Here is a 15992-nt window from a genome sequence, read left to right on the forward strand (position 1 = left end):
AGGAGTAGAACCCAGTGATTCACCCAGTGCTCACTCCAGACAGCGCCCTCCTTAATGCCCGTCACCATCCAGCCCATCCCCCACCCACCTCCCTCCATCAACCTTCGGTTTGTTCTCCGTATTTAAGTCTCTTGTGGTTTGTTTCATTCTCTTGTCTTCTCGCCCCACTGCCCCTCTGTTCATCTGTTTCCCAAGTTTCACACGCGTGAAACCATAGGGTATCTGTCTTTGACCGACTTCTCTCGCTTGGTGTCATACCCTCTAACTCAACCGTCATTGCAAACGGCAAGATTTCATTCTTGTTGGTGGCCGAGGAGTATTCCATCGTGCCTATCAGACCACATCTTCTTACGCAAACAATGCGCAGGGAGCTGCCTCCGCAGGGGGAGGCCCAGAAGGGGCATGCACCTCTGGGACCCCGCCCCCAGCCCTGGCGCTCCACCCCCCCAGCCCTGGGGCCCCGCCCCCAAACCCTGGCACTCCCTCTGAGGCTTGTTTTCTTTTTTTTTTTTTTTTTAACGTTTATTTATTTTTGAGACAGAGAGAGACAGAGCATGAACAGGGGAGGGGCAGAGAGAGAGGGAGACACAGAATCTGAAACAGGTTCCAGGCTCTGAGCTGTCAGCACAGAGCCCGACGCAGGGCTCGAACTCACGGACCGTGAGATCATGACCTGAGCCGAAGTCGGACGCTTAACCGACCAGGCCACCCAGGCGCCCCTATGAGGCTTGTTTTCAACGTCAGGCACTAACACCACGAGTTGGGGTTGCTCACGGGTCAAGCGTGGCGCCCTGCGCCCTCAGATCTTCATCGATGCTGGGGTTCTGTGCAGCTGTCAGGACGGGATCTCCCAGGGCAGCTGGGGTCTCCCAGGCCTGGTGGCTGCACCCCATCTGCTGAGACGGACAGGCATCTCCGTTCTGGGAGTTTGCACTGTGTTTAGTTGAACCACAGGTGCTCCGAGGGGCCTGCGGCCCTAAGCCCTTCTGTGTGGTGACACCTGGGCTCAGCAGGTCCCTCCCCAACACTCTGTCCCCATGAGGTCCTCAGGCAAAGCCACCTGGGGGGCCAGTGTGCTGCAGGGCAGCGCTGGGCCCTCACCAGGGCACCAAAGGCCATGTTTCCCACCACGCTCTGTTGACCCAAAGGACAAAAGGTCAACAGTCTGTGATTTATATTTGTATTCATATCCTGGTAAGGACCTGAGGGTAATTTACATAAAAAACATAGTTACCGTAAGGCAAATGTCTGTCCTGATGACCCCAGTGCACTGACACGTGCTTAACATGCACATGCATGTGTCCCCACTCAGCTCACACGGCCTCCACTGGCCTCCTGCGTCCACCCAACCTCCACACCAGCTTGTGCAGAGAGAACTCCCAGTCACACACCTTAGCCCTGGACTTGGCTCACCTTCCCATGCCCAACAGCCTCACAACGGCCCGCCTTCCAGATGGGTAAACTGAGGCACAGAGTGGCCATGCGCCCTCTTGGAGGGCGGGCAGCCACTGAGGGGCAGGGCTGACTGGGAGCCCAGCTACTGTCTTGACCACTAGGCTTCCCTGCCCCAGAGGCCCCGTGGGACCAGGGCCACGCAGACCTCCCCCCACCCCAGGCATCAGGGCACCCAGATCTCCACTGCGGAGCGTGGACAGGGTTCAGAGCTGGCTGCTTCAATCCCCACATGTAGCAGGAGGCTTGGGGTTCACTGCTCCCGGAACATGGGCCGCCAGCCAGGCACTGCAGAAACGGGGCTAGAAGGAGCAAGGCGGCTGCACCCCGCGTGGAGCGGGGTCAAGGGTGGAGACACTGCCTCTGGAACCTTCCCTAGAGCGTGCACTTCTGTGCCCCAAGTGTGGAGGCTGTGGTCCTACCTCTTCCCGCGGCCTCGAAGTGGCGAACTACCTTCCAGCGGAGTGCGTTCTGACTCCAGGACATTTCCGTGTGTAGCAGGGACGGGGGTGAAGCAAAGCTCGTGTCACATAAACTTTGCCCTCTCGCCCGTTGAGCATGCGGTCTGGAGCACCCAGCACGGTCATCCCGCAGGCGGCCACTCCCACCCTCCATCCCCAGGACTCTCCCATTCCCCCAAACCGAAGGTCTGTCCCCGATCAGGTCCCCATCCCCTCCCCACCCCTGGCGCCCACCATCCGCCCTCTGTGTCTGTGAACGTGATGGCTCTGGGGACCTCGCGAGGGTGCAGTCACACTGGGCCTGTCTTTTTGTGTCCAGCTTCTGTCACTGGGCATCGCGCCCTCAGGGCTCATCTGCCCCATGGCAGGTGTCTCCCTCCCGCGAGGCCAGGGGACGTCGTGCCGTGTGGACGGACCGCTGCGTTTACCCGCTCGTCCACGGTGGACACTCGGGTCCCTTCCACCTGTGGGCTCCTGTGAATCTGCTGCCATGGACACGGGGGTGTCTGTCTGAGGCCCCGCTTTCAGTTCGGCGGGGGGGGGGGGGCGCCCGGAAGTGGGATCGCCCGATCATGTGGTGATTCTGTGTTTAATCTTGAGGACCCGCCACACCGTTGTCCACACGGCTGCACTGTCTGACATTGCCACCAGGGGCACGGGGTTCTGATCCTTCACGCCCTCCCCCCTCGTGTCCATGCAGGGACTTGGCCCACTTGGTCAGGAGCGCACTGTGTGGGAGGCACATCCCACCCTGATTCGAGGTGGTTCCCGCCCAGTTCCCTCCCCCAGCGGTGGGCCGAGCTGACCCCACGTATCCACTCTCACTGAGATGTGACTTCTCCCCACCAGGGCATCTCCCTGCAGGACCTCCTGTGCCAGCTGGGCCGGCCCTTCAAGGAGTATGAGCTCTGGGCTCTGTCCCACGCGTGTCTCAGTGCTCTGCGTGCACACAGCGAGCACCCAGGTGAAGTTCTGCCCCGCGGTTCCGTGTTCAGCCCGCCCCCCGATGTGTTCCAGGGCCAAGACCAAGAGGAGCACGTGGGCCATGGGGCCGGCCTGGGGCCAGGCGGCTGTGTCCCCACTGTGAGCCAGCGGTGCCCTGGACATGTCTGCTCTGGTCTCAGGACCGGAGGGGCCCAGGGCAGAGTGTGAGCTGTGTGGATGGCCCACATCCCCTCAATGGGGCGACACTGTCCCCAAGGAAGCAACGTTGGCCAGGGAGAGGGGGGGATTTCAGACACTACCCTGATCCGCAGCCCCCTGAAGCACAGCCCTCCCGGACAGCGTGGTGGCCGACAGCCCTTGAGATTACCAGGTCCTGGGGAGGGCGATGAGGAGAAAGTCTGCTGTCCAGTCCTGTGACCCCCAGGCCTTGGGGGTGCAGCCTCGACGGGGGCCCCTCAGGGGGACAGCGCTGGGTGCTGGGACATGTCCCGCCCCCCGTGTCCCTCCTCTTCCTTGAGCTGCTTGCAGTTCCCAGCTTGATGTGCCCGGGGCAGCCTCGAAGAGCCCTCCCAGGCCCTGTCCAGCCCCTGGCCCCTGTGCTGTGCTCCCTGGAGACTGGGGACAGGGGCGGGGTGCTGCGGGCTGGGGGGGAGCTGCCCCACCCTGAGCACACCACTGCGGGTTTTCCGGGAGAGCCGGGTCCCCACGGTGAGTCTGGCCACCCTGACCCCACCTTCTCTTGCAGCATACCTGTGCCTGGACTCCGTGCTGGTGGCCGAGGACGGGGCCGTTCTCTTTGGCCCACCCCCTGCCAATGGTGCGTACGCGGGGACACCCTCAGGAGCTGTGCTCCACCACAGACCCCCAAGGCTGAAAGGGAAACTAAGAGCTTGGGCCTTTCTCTCTCAGGCACTTACGACACGTTTTTTCTGGCTCCTGAAGTTGCAGACCAAGAGCTGGTGACGGAGAAGGTAACTGGGGCCTTCCCGTCCCTTCCCAGGGCCTCCTGCCCCACACCCTCGGTGGCGCCCCCTTCTTCCCAGAGAGCTGGGGTTGGGGGTGAGGCATGGGCCCCTCACCGGGACTCAGGGGGAGTCAGGGAGCCCTCCCCCAGTGCAGGAGTCGCCTCCCCAGCCCTGGCTCTCCTGGCCTGGGCAGCGTCCACCCAGCAGGTGCCTCCCCAGGGCGGCAGGGGTGGGGCTTCTGCATGGACAGCTCTGGGCGGTATGTGTTGGCTCAAGAGAGCCCAGGGCTGAACTTTCAGGAATATTTACAAGGCACTTGTTAAACAGAGTGTTATTAAAAATTAAATTGTACACACTTACGGGGCGCCCGGCTGGCTCAGTTGGTGGAGCATGTGACTCTTGATCTTGGGGTGGTGCGTTCAAGCCCCACGTTGGGCATGGAGCCCACTTTAAAAAATAATAACAAAATGAAATAAAAATTAAATTATACAAACTTTAAATTAAGTAAATTATATTCAAAACCAAGGTAGAACTCCACTTCCCTACTCCCCGACTAAGTACAGCTAGAAACCCCGCATCCCTAAAACAAACGTGAGAAGTGTGCAAGGCAGAGAGCAGAAGGCAGCCTGGCCGGGGCCTCGGGGTGAGGAGGGCACAGCGGTAAGGGACCTGCTCCTTCTCTCTGCCTCATGCGTGGAGGCAAAGGCACCACACTCGAGCCAGAGGAAGGGGTGAGGAGAGGGGCGGGCCAACCCAGGCGGGCCTACCCAGGCTGAGCACCCCCACCAGTCTATTCCAGGGACCCCTGCCCATTAAGCTGGTGAAGAGCATGTATGTGGGGAGCCTGGACCCCCACCACTGCACCCAACCCCCCGCAGTAGCAAATGCCCCTCGAGGCCGAGTGTTGCCAAAGGAGGCCTCACGGAGAGCTGGAACTCCCACCGTCACCCAGCGGCAACAAGGCCACCCCTACCTCGTGCTGGGAGTGGAGGCAGGTGAGGAGCAGAAAGGATGCCCTCCCACCCCTCCCGGCCAGAGGTGTGACACCAGAGGCCCAACGGGGAGCCAGGATTCCCACCCCTTCCAGCAGCAAAGAGGAGCCCCCTCCTCAGGTGTCAGTTGAGGCCCAATACAGAACCTGGACTGCGCCCCCACCTGGCAATAACAAGATGGTGTCTCCTTTTCCAGACAGTGCTGTCAGAGAAAGTCAGGTAAAACAAGTTAAATAAGATCTAGAGGCTTACGACATGAAAATGTCCAGGTTTCAACCAAAAGTCACTTGCCACACCAAGAACCAGGGAGATTCAAACCTAATGAAAAAAGACAATCAACAGATGCCAATGTTGACACTGTGGGACACAGCCAAAGCAGGGCTAAGAGGGAAATTCGTAGCACTAATTGCATATGTGAGAAAAGAGGTAAACGCTCAAGTCAGTAATCTAAGCTCCTCAAGAACCTAGAAGAAGAGCAACACAGACCCAGAGCAGAGGAAGGAAGTCATGAAGATGAGAGCAGAAATCAATGAAAATGGAATAACAATAGAGAAAACAGTGAAGTGAAGAGGTGGTTCTTGGTAAAGACCAACAAAATGTGAAGACTTGCAGCAAAACTGACAACAATAAAAAGAAGACACAAATTACTAATATCAGGAATGACACAGAGGATTCCCCGACAAGCCCTTCAGGCATCGAAAGAATAATGGAATACCACAGATAAGTCTACACACACAAATTCGACAACTTAGATGAAATGGGCCAGTTCTTCAGAAATCATACACTACCACAATGCATTCGATATGAAATAGATCTTTGAACAGCCCTTGACTATTGAGGAAATTGAATTTGTACTTTTAAAGTTCTCAGAAAATAAATCTTTGGGCCCAGCAGTTTCACGGGGGAGTTCTACTCAATGTTTAAAGAAAAATTACTACCATTTCTACGCAATATTTTCCAGAAAAGAAAAAAACAGAAAACACTTCCCAATATATTTAATTAAGCTAATATACATACTGTCAATGTAGATAGATAGATGATAGATAGATAGATAGATAGAGGCATCTGTACACACACACACAGCAACATCTCTCATGAACATAAAGGCAAAAATCCTTAACAAAATATGCAGCTAGAATTCAGCAATATATAAAAACTATGCACCATGACAAAGTGGGGGGGTATTCTAGGGATAAAGGGCTGGTTTGGTATTTGAAAATCAATTAGTCCAACATATTAACCAGCTAAAAAAAGAAAAATCCCATAATCACATTAATTGATGCAGAAAAACCATTTGGCAAAATTCAACACCCATTCATAATTACAACAACAAAAACCTGAGAAAAATACAAGTAGAAGAAACTTTCTCAGCTTAATAAAAAGCATCTACACACACATGCACGCACACACACACACACCCTATAGCTAACATCATACTCAATGGGGAAAGACTAAATGCTTTCCCCACGACTGGGAACAAAGCAAGGATGTCCACTCTCACTGCTCCTACTCAACATACTGCTGGAAGCGGTAGCCACTACAATAATAAAAAAAAAAAAAGCATGTAGGAAGCATAAAGGCCAGGAAGAAGAAATAATACCATTCACAGAAGACCTGTCTATGTGGAAAATTCCAAGGAAACTCACGGAATCTACCCAAGGACTCCTAGAATTAATAAGTGAGTTCTGATATAAAATAAACATTCAAAAATAAGTTGTATTGCTATATATTAGCAATGAACATGCAGACTCCAAAATTAAAAATACAGTGCGTGCTCTCAGCACTAGCACCATCTCAGAAACCTCCAGGCCATGAACCAAGTGGAGGAAGAAGTAAATGCACAGGCTGAAGCATAAAAGAAGAACGATGAGGCAGAAGTTCAAGTAAACCACTAACTTGTGCACCCATGGAAGCTACGGGAGGGGAAACAAGGAAAGCCAGAGGCCAGGGACCCTGGCACGATTACTGGGCTGCACACCTACTTTCTAGATCTTGTTTCAGAAACAAATGGATCTAGAAACACCCATCGTCATCTGAGCGCAACAACCACCTTTGAGAGACCCACCTTGCTCATACAAAAACAGTCCCTTTTGGTCCTTTGCCCTGGACCTGTGATTTTCAGGACTAATCCTGTACTCAGAATGTAACATGTGTACAATAAATCATTTCTTCTATTTTCCTAGCTGAAATATACATATAAATATAAATTTAATTAAGATACAAACTTTATGTAAATGTACAATCACTCAAAAATTGAAATACTTACATGTAATCTAACCAAGCACACACAGGACTGGATGCTGAACGCTACAAAATGCTGACGAAAGAAATCCAAGAAAACCTCTGGGATGGAGAGCCAGGCAGAGAGCTTTTATCCTTGACACCAGAAGCAGTATCCTTACATTTTTCACAAAAGGAAAAGTGGGAAAAATGAACTTCATCAAAATTAAAAACTGACCAAGTGGGATTTATTCCATGCCTGAAAGGCTGACTCAACAATGGAAAATCAGTTAATTTAACACATCACATCAATGGGCTAAAGAAGAAAATTTGTGTTTGTGTCAATAGACGCTAAGCTATTGATGAAATTCACTACACATTCAGGATGCAAGCTCTCAGCAACCTAGGAATGGAGGGAAACTTCCTCAACTTGATAAAGAACATCTGCTAAAACCTACAGCTCACATAATTAATGGTGAGGAAACTAGATGCTTCCCCCCTAAGATTGGGGAAAACTCAAGAATGTCATTCTCACCACTCCTATTCAACATCATACTGGGATTCCTAGCTAATGGAGTAAGACAAGAGAAGAAAATGTGTACAGATTGAGAAGGAAGAAATAAAACTGTCTTTGTTCACGAGTGACATGATTGCCTATTTAGAAAATCCCAAAGAATCAACAAAAATCTCCTGGAACTAATAAACAAATTTTTAAGTTTATTTATTTATTTATATTGACAGAGCGAGAGGCAGGGGAGAATCCTAAACAGGCTCTGCACTGACAGATGCAGGGCTTGAACCCACAAACCATGAGATCACGACCTGAGCCAAAACGGAGTGTTGGATGCTTAACTGACTAAGACCCCCAGGCACCCCTAATAAGCAACTATAGCAAGGTTTCAGGATAGCAGGTTAATATGCAAAAGTCGGTTGCTTTACTGTTTACCACCAGTGCACAACTGGATTTTGGAATTACAAGCACAATGCAATCTACATTCATACCAAAAAAAATTACTTATATATAAATCTAACAAAATATGTACAGGATCTATACGGAAAACTGCAAAACCCTAATGGAAGAAAAGCCCACATAGAGAGACATTCCATATTCATGGATAGGAATATTCAATACTGTTAAGATATCAGTTCTTCCAAATCTGATGTATAAATCAAATGCAATTTCAATCAAAATTCCAGCAAGTTACTCATGGATATCAACAATCTGATTTTAAAGTATGTATGGAGAGATAAAAGACCCAGAACAGCCAGCAAATATTGAGGGAGAAGAAGAAAGTCAGAAAACTGACAATACCCAATTTCAAAACTTACCGCAGAGCAATGATGGTCGAGCCAGGGTGGTGTTGGCAAAAGAACAGACAAATAAATGGAACAGAATAGAGGGCCCAGAAATAGACACACACAAATAGAGTCAACTGGTCTGTAACAAAGGAGCAAAGGCAATTCAGTGGAGGAAGGACAGTCTCTTTAACAAATGGCGCTGGGACAACTGGAAGTCCGCGTGCAAAAAAAAAAAAAAAAGAGAATCTAGACAGAGACCTTGCACCTTTCACAAACATTAACTCAAAATGGATCACAGACCTAAATGCAAAATGCAAAACCATAAAACTCCTAGAAAATAACGGAGAAATCTGGCAACAACTTCTGGGCGCAACACAAAATCATGATCCATGAAAGAGAAAATTGATGTTAGACTTCAGTAAAATTTCAAACTTCTGCTCCACAAAAGATATTATTGAGAGTGAAAAGACAAGCCAGGGACCGGTAGAAAATATTTGCAAAGCACACACAAAGAGCTCTTAAAACTCAGCAGCAAAAAAGCAAACAACCCGCTTAAAAAGTGGGCCCAAGGTCTGTGCAGACCCTCACGGAAGAAGACAGCGTGTGGTTAAGGAGCATGTGGAAGGTGTTCGACCTGCTGTGGCACCTGGGATTGCAAACCAGGAAGCGGCCCCTGGGCCCCGGCTGGAATGGCGACAACCCAACACCGACCACACGCGTGCCGGCCAGAATGTGGGGCCGCGCGCGGGGGCTCTCGCTCATCGTGGTGGGCACAGCCCTTCGGGAGACAGCTCGGCAGATTCTTTGACCACCCTGCAGCCCAGAAACTGCCTTCCCGGGTGCTTATCCTGGAGAAACGAAACGTCCGCACAGAATCACGCACACAAACGACCACGGCAGCTGTACTCAGAATAGCCCCAAACTGGAAACAACCCGGATGTCTGTCTGGGGCGAATGGTAAAACTGGCTGTGGTCCTCCACACCACGGATTGCTACCCAGCGGTCAGAGCAACGGGGTATTGATAAGGCAGCAACCTGGAAGGATCTCCACTTAATTAAAAGCCAATCCCGAAAGGTCACATATTGTGTAATTCCCTTTATGTGAAATGGCACAATTAAAGAAACAGAGAACAGATGAGTAGTTGCCAGGGATTAAGTACACGCGGCTGAGGGCTGTTGCCCTGCCTCATGCAGGAAGCGCTCTGTACCTTGATCGTGTGGATGCCTCGTCCTGGCTGGGACGTTGTCCTGCAGCTTTGCAAGATGTGACTATCATGCAGAACTGGTCGGGGGTACACAGTCTCTCTGGACTGTTTCTTACAACTGTATGTGAATCCATAATTATCTCAAAATTAGAGGTTTAGCTTTTTAAAAACGTTCATAAGTATCTGCAGCTGATAATTTCATTCGTGCGTGACTGTCGTGCACAGTGGCCTGTGCTCCTGGCAGCGGGAGCACTCCTGGCGGGCACCGCTGGCACTGCCCCTGCCCCCGCGCACTGGCACCACTTGAGCAGCTTGAAGGTGGCCTCATGGGAGCGTCCACACTGGGGAGATCGGCACACGCGGTCTGGTCAGCTGCATAGACTTAACGAGGGCACGGAGGAAATGTTAACGATGCAACTGAACGCAGAGGTGCTCCGCGCCTGCCGTGACCCTCCAGAACTGCTGGTGGCGGGACAGCGGCCGGCTTACAGCAGCGAAGCTCGCACCAGGCCTTCCTCGGGTCGCTCTCATCCCGCCCGTTGAGTTAAAAGAAAACGAAGCCGGCACGCCTGTCGGGCCACCTGTGTGACTTCCGGGACAAGAGCTGGAAAATCAGTGCCCACGTCCCGTGACACCCCTTGGCTCTCTGCAGCTGACAAAAAAGAGTATCACACCTTACCCTCTTTTTTAAACTGGGTGCTTCCCATCATTTGCGTCAGGAACGTTTAGACTAAACTGATGTGTGTAGACACAGGTATTTTTTTTTAACGTTTATTTACTTTTGAGAGAGTCTGGACTTAACCGCCTGAGCCACCCAGGTGCCCGAGGAAGGTGCTGTTGCTCAGAGAACCTGCTGCTAAATAGCAGCACACTGCTGGTTTGGGGGGCTCCTGGCCTCTGAACCCCGAGCCGTGGCCTCCAGCTGCCCGAGGACAGCGGAAGGTGGGAGGGTCCCACGGAGGCCTCAGGTCGTGGCTGCTCACACCTGAGGGTGATGACCCGGGAGTACTTGGTAAGCATGCAGGTTCCCAGGCCAGTCCCCGCTCCCCCAGGGATCTGACTCAGGGTCTGGCGGACCTCCAAGCTCCGAGGAGGTGCGAACCGGGGGCGCGGATCAGAGCCACCGTCCTGCTGGCGCCCCGGGTGCCCTTGGGGGACCCCCGGGTGGGGACGTGCTGCTGAGCAGGGCTGGCCTTTCCCTCCCCCGCCCCCAGGCCTCCGTGTACTGTGTGGCTGCGGTCCTGTGGACGGCAGCCAAGTTCAGTGTTCCCCGAGACCACAAGCTGGCCCTGCCTCGCAGGCTCAAGACCCTCCTCTTGGACATGGCTAGACGCAGCGCCCAGGAGCGGCCGTGTGCGGCAGAGGCCATCAAGGTAAGCACACTGCGGTCGGGACCCCGGCTCACAGTCCAGGGCCTGAGCGATGGCCGACAGGGGACCCAGGTTCTTGTTTCCAGGAAGAGTGGGCACTGGACAGACGGTCATGGGTTTCATTTGCGAACAGGCGGTAGATGATGTCTGCTGCTCACCCCCGGACCACCCCATTGTCTCCGTGGGTTCGCCGGGCCAGGGTGGGTGAGGAACGTCCTGGGGCCAGCCCGACCCCTGCCCTCATGCCCTGCCAGACGGGACAGAGGCTTCTCCCCAACAACCGACTTCCCACAGCTCCTCTGAGGGTCTCTCAGCCTCCCCTCTGGTCTCTCCAGACTGGGCGGGGGCCTGATGGGGCCGGATCCTGACCCTCCCAACAGTGCCCGTGTCTGCCAGCAAGAGCTGGACGCCTGAGGGGGAACTGGGCCACTGTCTCAGTGATGGAGAGGCCACAGGAAGGCCACCCTGTGGAGGGAGAAGCCCTGTGCCGGCCTCCTCTGCCCCTGACTGCCCTGCTTCACCAAGTGAGGAGGAGCCCTGTGTCAAAGAGAGATACTCAGACATCAGCTACGATGCCCAGACACGCTACCCAGCAGCCACAGACAGACAGACAGCCGGGGGACGGCCCGCAGGGGAAGGAGTTGCGCTCTACTCCAGATCTGCACGGAGGCGGCTGGAGGTTACGGGGAGAGTGGGGACACAAGAGGAAACTGCCCCGGGGGGGGTCAGCACCAGCACACGGACGCTGGGAGCCGGGACCCACCCTTCCTGACGGTCGAGCTTCGGGGGATCAGGCATAAACCCCTGAACAAGACCGTCCTGGGTCGTGAGAGTCACATACGCCCCACAGGGGCGGAGGAGGGGTTCACAGCCGTGACCTTTGATAGTAATTGCTCTAAGGCAGGAGGGCATAGCCTCTGCCTGGCGTTGGCTCGAACAAACTGAGGTTTTCCAGGCAGGAGCCCGAAGGGGTCAGGGCCGTCCCTGACTTCGGCCGCCCCAAGCCGCGCTCTGGCTGGCCAGCCTCTGTGCAGGGCTTGGTTGGGGCTCCCGCCAGCAGTTAGGAAATGACATAGGTGTTTGGGGGGAGGGAAGGTGCTTACACGGTAGCTTAAAAAAGAATCTTTATCTTTCTTCATCTTCACTGTCAGTACCGTCCATGACCCCAGATGAAAAGTAGACGTTCTCATCAGTGACATTCTTTCCCCAAATATCAGAATGTTTGAGCTTGTAGAGTCGGTTCCCAGGGGTCAGCTGCATTTTCAAGGTCCACCCCCCATCCCAGAGCGTTTCTTCTTGTGCACGCACAGGCGGGGCACACGCACAGACGCGGGGACAGACAGCTGGCTTCAAACCTGCCTGGGCCCCATCCACATTTGTCCTGCAAGCAGCCACTGCCTTGTTGTCAAGGTCACCGAGGACTCGGGCCTGCCTGGGTCAAATTGCAGTTAATTGGAAAGGTCTACAGAAGTTTTCTCTTGCCTGTTTTTTTAGGTTGCAGTTTTGGGGTTTGCTGTCTGTGCATGTGACTGGTCTGCCCCTAACTCCTCTGTGGTTCTGTAGCATCACCTGTTCTTGAAGTCTTTAGAGGGACAGGCTGGAAAGGTCATGTGTCATTGTGCCCTCCTCTCTGGCGCTGAGGCAGCCCCTCAGCAAGGGGTGGGGGGCATTTCTGTTCAGCCTTTATTCCTTCTACGTGGGGCTGCAGAATTTCATCCCCGGCTGCCCGAGGCTGGGGTCTGCTTCCTGTACACGAAGCCCCCAGGCCCTCCTCCCTGCCGCTGTGCACTCTCTCAAGGGCTCCTGTCCAAGGCGTGCTCCCCTCTACGTTTGGAGTGACGTGGGCCCGGCCTGCGGCCTCCCAGATGCCGGACACGGGGCTCCTTCTTTCAGATATGCAACACTTACCTCCTTCAGCGAGGCATGGACAGCAGGAAGATTTTAGCCCACCTGAGGGCGTCCACCTGCAAGGTAAGACAGTGCCCTGCAGAGTGTATGTGAAGCCCCCTCGGTTCTGTGCTGGGGCCCGGGCCCTGGGGAGACGAGGATGCTTGTTCTTGCTGTTTACTGTGCGGGTGGAGAGCGAGTTTAGGAAGGGGGGGGCATACCCCACAGTGACCCTCAGGCACAGGTGGCTGTCAGCCTCCTGGGCCTGCGGACCCGGCGGGCCCCGTGGATGGCAGACAGGCACACACACTCCCCCGCAGCGACGGTGCCCTAGAACCCTATCCACACTTTGTTGAATTAGGAAGCAAGCGCCCCCAAGGCTCCCATTGGAAAGAGAAGCAAACCAGGGGGCACCCGGCTGGCTCAGTCGGGGGAGGAGGGGACTCTTGATCTCAGGGTTGTGCATTTGAGCCCCACACTGGGTGTAGACATAACTGAAAAATAAAATCTGAAAAATAAATAGAGAGAGAAGCAAGTCCAGTGTGTGAGCCAGTGCCAGCTCAGAGCTCCGCTGAAAAGTCGGGGAGCGCTCCATGGCGTCCACTCGGGACCGCCGGGCCCCTGGACTCACCTTGACTGGGGCCATCCTGTTCTTCTGCCTCAGGTTGACCAGGAGGAGGAGACCATCGGCCTCCAGAACGCTCTCTCGGTGGTGGAGCTGAACCCCAGTGCGATGCCGCCTCCCGGGCCCAGCTCAGGTGAGCCGCCAGGGCCTGGCCCTTCCTGCCCCCGACGCCACGGCTACCCCCGCTGCTGACCCCCCAGCCCTGAGCGGACACCCACAGGCAGCCACCATGGGGCCCCGGAGCAGGGTGTCCAGGACCTCCTGGCGGCCTGGCTGTCCACCTCTGGTCTGACGGCCCTGTCACGCTCCTGTGTCCACATCCACGTGCCGCTGCCCAGCTCCTGTCCTGCCCTGTCCTCCCCCCAGCCTGCCTGTCATGTCTGGGTGGTAACCCCCATCCTGCAGCACAAAGAAGACCCCCTCCTCCCGTCCGTGGCCTTCTCCGTGGCTCCCAGCTCCGCCACCCTTGACCCCGGCCGCCTCAGGCCTGTCAAAGTCCCCTTGGAGCCCCGCGGTGGGGAGGAGTGCAGCACCCGCGGGGGCGGGGAGGAGCCAGCTCACCTTATGGCAGAGGTGGGAGCTGCTCCAGGGCATCTCGGGACCCGCACTCACGCGGAGTCTGTCCCCAGGCTTTGTTCAGGTCGGCGGGGACACCAGGCTGGTGGCAGTGCAGGGGCCCGTGCCCACTCAACCCTCCTGCTGCGAAGCGGCCGCCTCCCTGCCGGCCGCCTTCACCTCGGCAGCCACACACTTCAAGCCCATTGTACTGGCACCAGATGCAGGTGACGCCAGGTGAGCAACCCCACCCCGGAGCTGGCGGGGTCCCCGAGCCCTTCCTCAGTGCTCTCTCCTTCTCTCTGTGCTCTCAGGGACCGGGAGGGCGCTGCGAAGCAGGCTCCCGAGACCCATGGAGCCGTCCCCAGCCAGCAGATTCCTGACCAGCTGGTACCGGGTGCCGGACCACAGGGAGCAGCCCCAGAGCCTCTCAGAGAGTCCGTGCCGAGAGACACGGGCCAGGGGAACCCCTGCACCCCTCCCCCTGCCCCGGCCAGCCCGCCGGAGGAGGCTTCACCAGCGATGCCCGCATCTTCTACGGCTGTCCCACCCCTGAAGGCACAGGTGCCCCCCACGGAGCAAGGGCCAGACCCAGTAGCCCTGCCTGGAGCCTCTTCCGAGGGCCTCAGGCCTCGGCCCCCAGGGTCCAGTGCAGCCCGCCATGACCTGGGTCACCCAGCCAAGCCGCCCAGGAGCAAGGCCACTGAGGGCCCAGGCCAGGAGCGGGGGGGTCCCCCGTCAGCCCCGAGGGACCCCTCCCTGGCCAAGGCGAGTCCAGACAGCCCCAAGGGCACCTCGGTCCCAGAGCAGGATGACCAGGCCCCAGACAGTCACCGCGAGCGGCCCCTGCCAGCAGACCGCAAGCTCTGTCCGCCCAGTGTGGACGCCTCACCCCTCCCGAAGAGGACGGCCTGTCCGTCGCTGCAGGAGGCCATGCGCCTCATCCAGGAGGAGTTTGCCTTTGACGGCTACTTGGACAACGGGCTGGAGGCTCTGATCATGGGTATCACGGGGGGGACCACAGGGCTCCCCGGAGCAGCCCCAGGACCAGGGAGAGGCCATGGGGGGATGCGGTACACTGTAGGGGGCCCGTGTGAAGGGGGAACTGGGGTCGTCACAAAGAGGGGGCCCCCCACTCATCCATCTGCACCAAGAGCTCAGGGGGCAGAGCTGAGCCCCCCAGGATTCAGCCGGCAGCAGAGTCTTAGGCAGGAAGAGGGACTTAGAGCCCTGGCGCCCCCGCCCGGCCCCCTGCCAGCTCCTTCCGCCCTGGAGAGCGGGGAGCACAGAAGGTGCTCTCCCATGTGGTAACTGGCCGCTGTCATTTTGCAAACCCAGGGGAATACATTTACGCCCTGAAAGACCTCACCTACGCCACGTTCTGTGGGGCCATTTCGGAGAAGTTCTGTGACCTGTACTGGGGGGAACAGTTGCTGCACAATCTCTTCCACGTGGTGAACGGGAGGGCATCGCCCCCGGAGAAGTGAGTCCCCCACCCTGGGGCCCTGTTCCGCCTCCTCTAAGCCCTGGGCTGCCTTCCCTGCGTCCCCTCCCACCCCCCTGGGCTCCAGCTCCCCGCCCTCCCCAGACTCGGCTGTCCACCCGGGTCCCCCTTGCCGGGCCTGCAGCCCACCCTGCGGGCGCCGGGCTCCTATGGGCAGGGAGAGAGAGTGTGGGAGGCACAGCCCCTGCTCAGGTACCGGCCCGAGGAGGCGGAGTGACCTGGGGCCCGGAGGGGAGGATGCCCCCCAGGGAACGGGTCAGCGCTGGGTGACAGCAGGTGGATGGGGACCCTCCCTGTGCTGTCCCCCCGCCCCCCCCGCCCCTTCAGAGACTGCCCTGCTGCTCTTCTGCCGGGGCAGGCCCACCCCCTCCTGGAGGGCTGTCCACAGCGATGTGGGGGGTGCCTGGAGAGGCCCGATGCCCCGACACCCAGTCCCTGAGCCCCAGGCACACCCACAGCCCTCCCCGCCCCCGTCCCCGTGACTGTACCAGGCAGTGGGAGCCGCGGGACCG

General features: G+C 56.3%; 1 protein-coding gene across 2 annotated transcripts in view; it reads left to right on the forward strand.

Annotated features, from left to right (window-relative positions):
* KNDC1 (kinase non-catalytic C-lobe domain containing 1) overlaps positions 1 to 15992 on the forward strand; it is a 63970-nt gene that overhangs the window by 23774 nt on the left and 24204 nt on the right. The window contains exons 7-16 of one of the 2 annotated variants that reach the window (XM_047825418.1): positions 2763 to 2877; positions 3604 to 3675; positions 3768 to 3829; positions 10754 to 10912; positions 12803 to 12880; positions 13461 to 13554; positions 14051 to 14213; positions 14252 to 14698; positions 14750 to 14979; positions 15315 to 15459. In XM_047825418.1, the coding sequence (XP_047681374.1) occupies positions 2763 to 2877; positions 3604 to 3675; positions 3768 to 3829; positions 10754 to 10912; positions 12803 to 12880; positions 13461 to 13554; positions 14051 to 14213; positions 14252 to 14698; positions 14750 to 14979; positions 15315 to 15459 (1565 nt within the window). Of the gene's footprint in view, positions 1 to 2762; positions 2878 to 3603; positions 3676 to 3767; positions 3830 to 10753; positions 10913 to 12802; positions 12881 to 13460; positions 13555 to 14050; positions 14214 to 14251; positions 14980 to 15314; positions 15460 to 15992 lie in introns of both variants that reach the window. The other variant, XM_047825417.1, reaches the window with a different exon arrangement.

The sequence above is a fragment of the Prionailurus viverrinus genome, chromosome D2 (assembly GCF_022837055.1).
Source record: "Prionailurus viverrinus isolate Anna chromosome D2, UM_Priviv_1.0, whole genome shotgun sequence".
Classification (NCBI taxonomy): domain Eukaryota; kingdom Metazoa; phylum Chordata; class Mammalia; order Carnivora; family Felidae; genus Prionailurus; species Prionailurus viverrinus.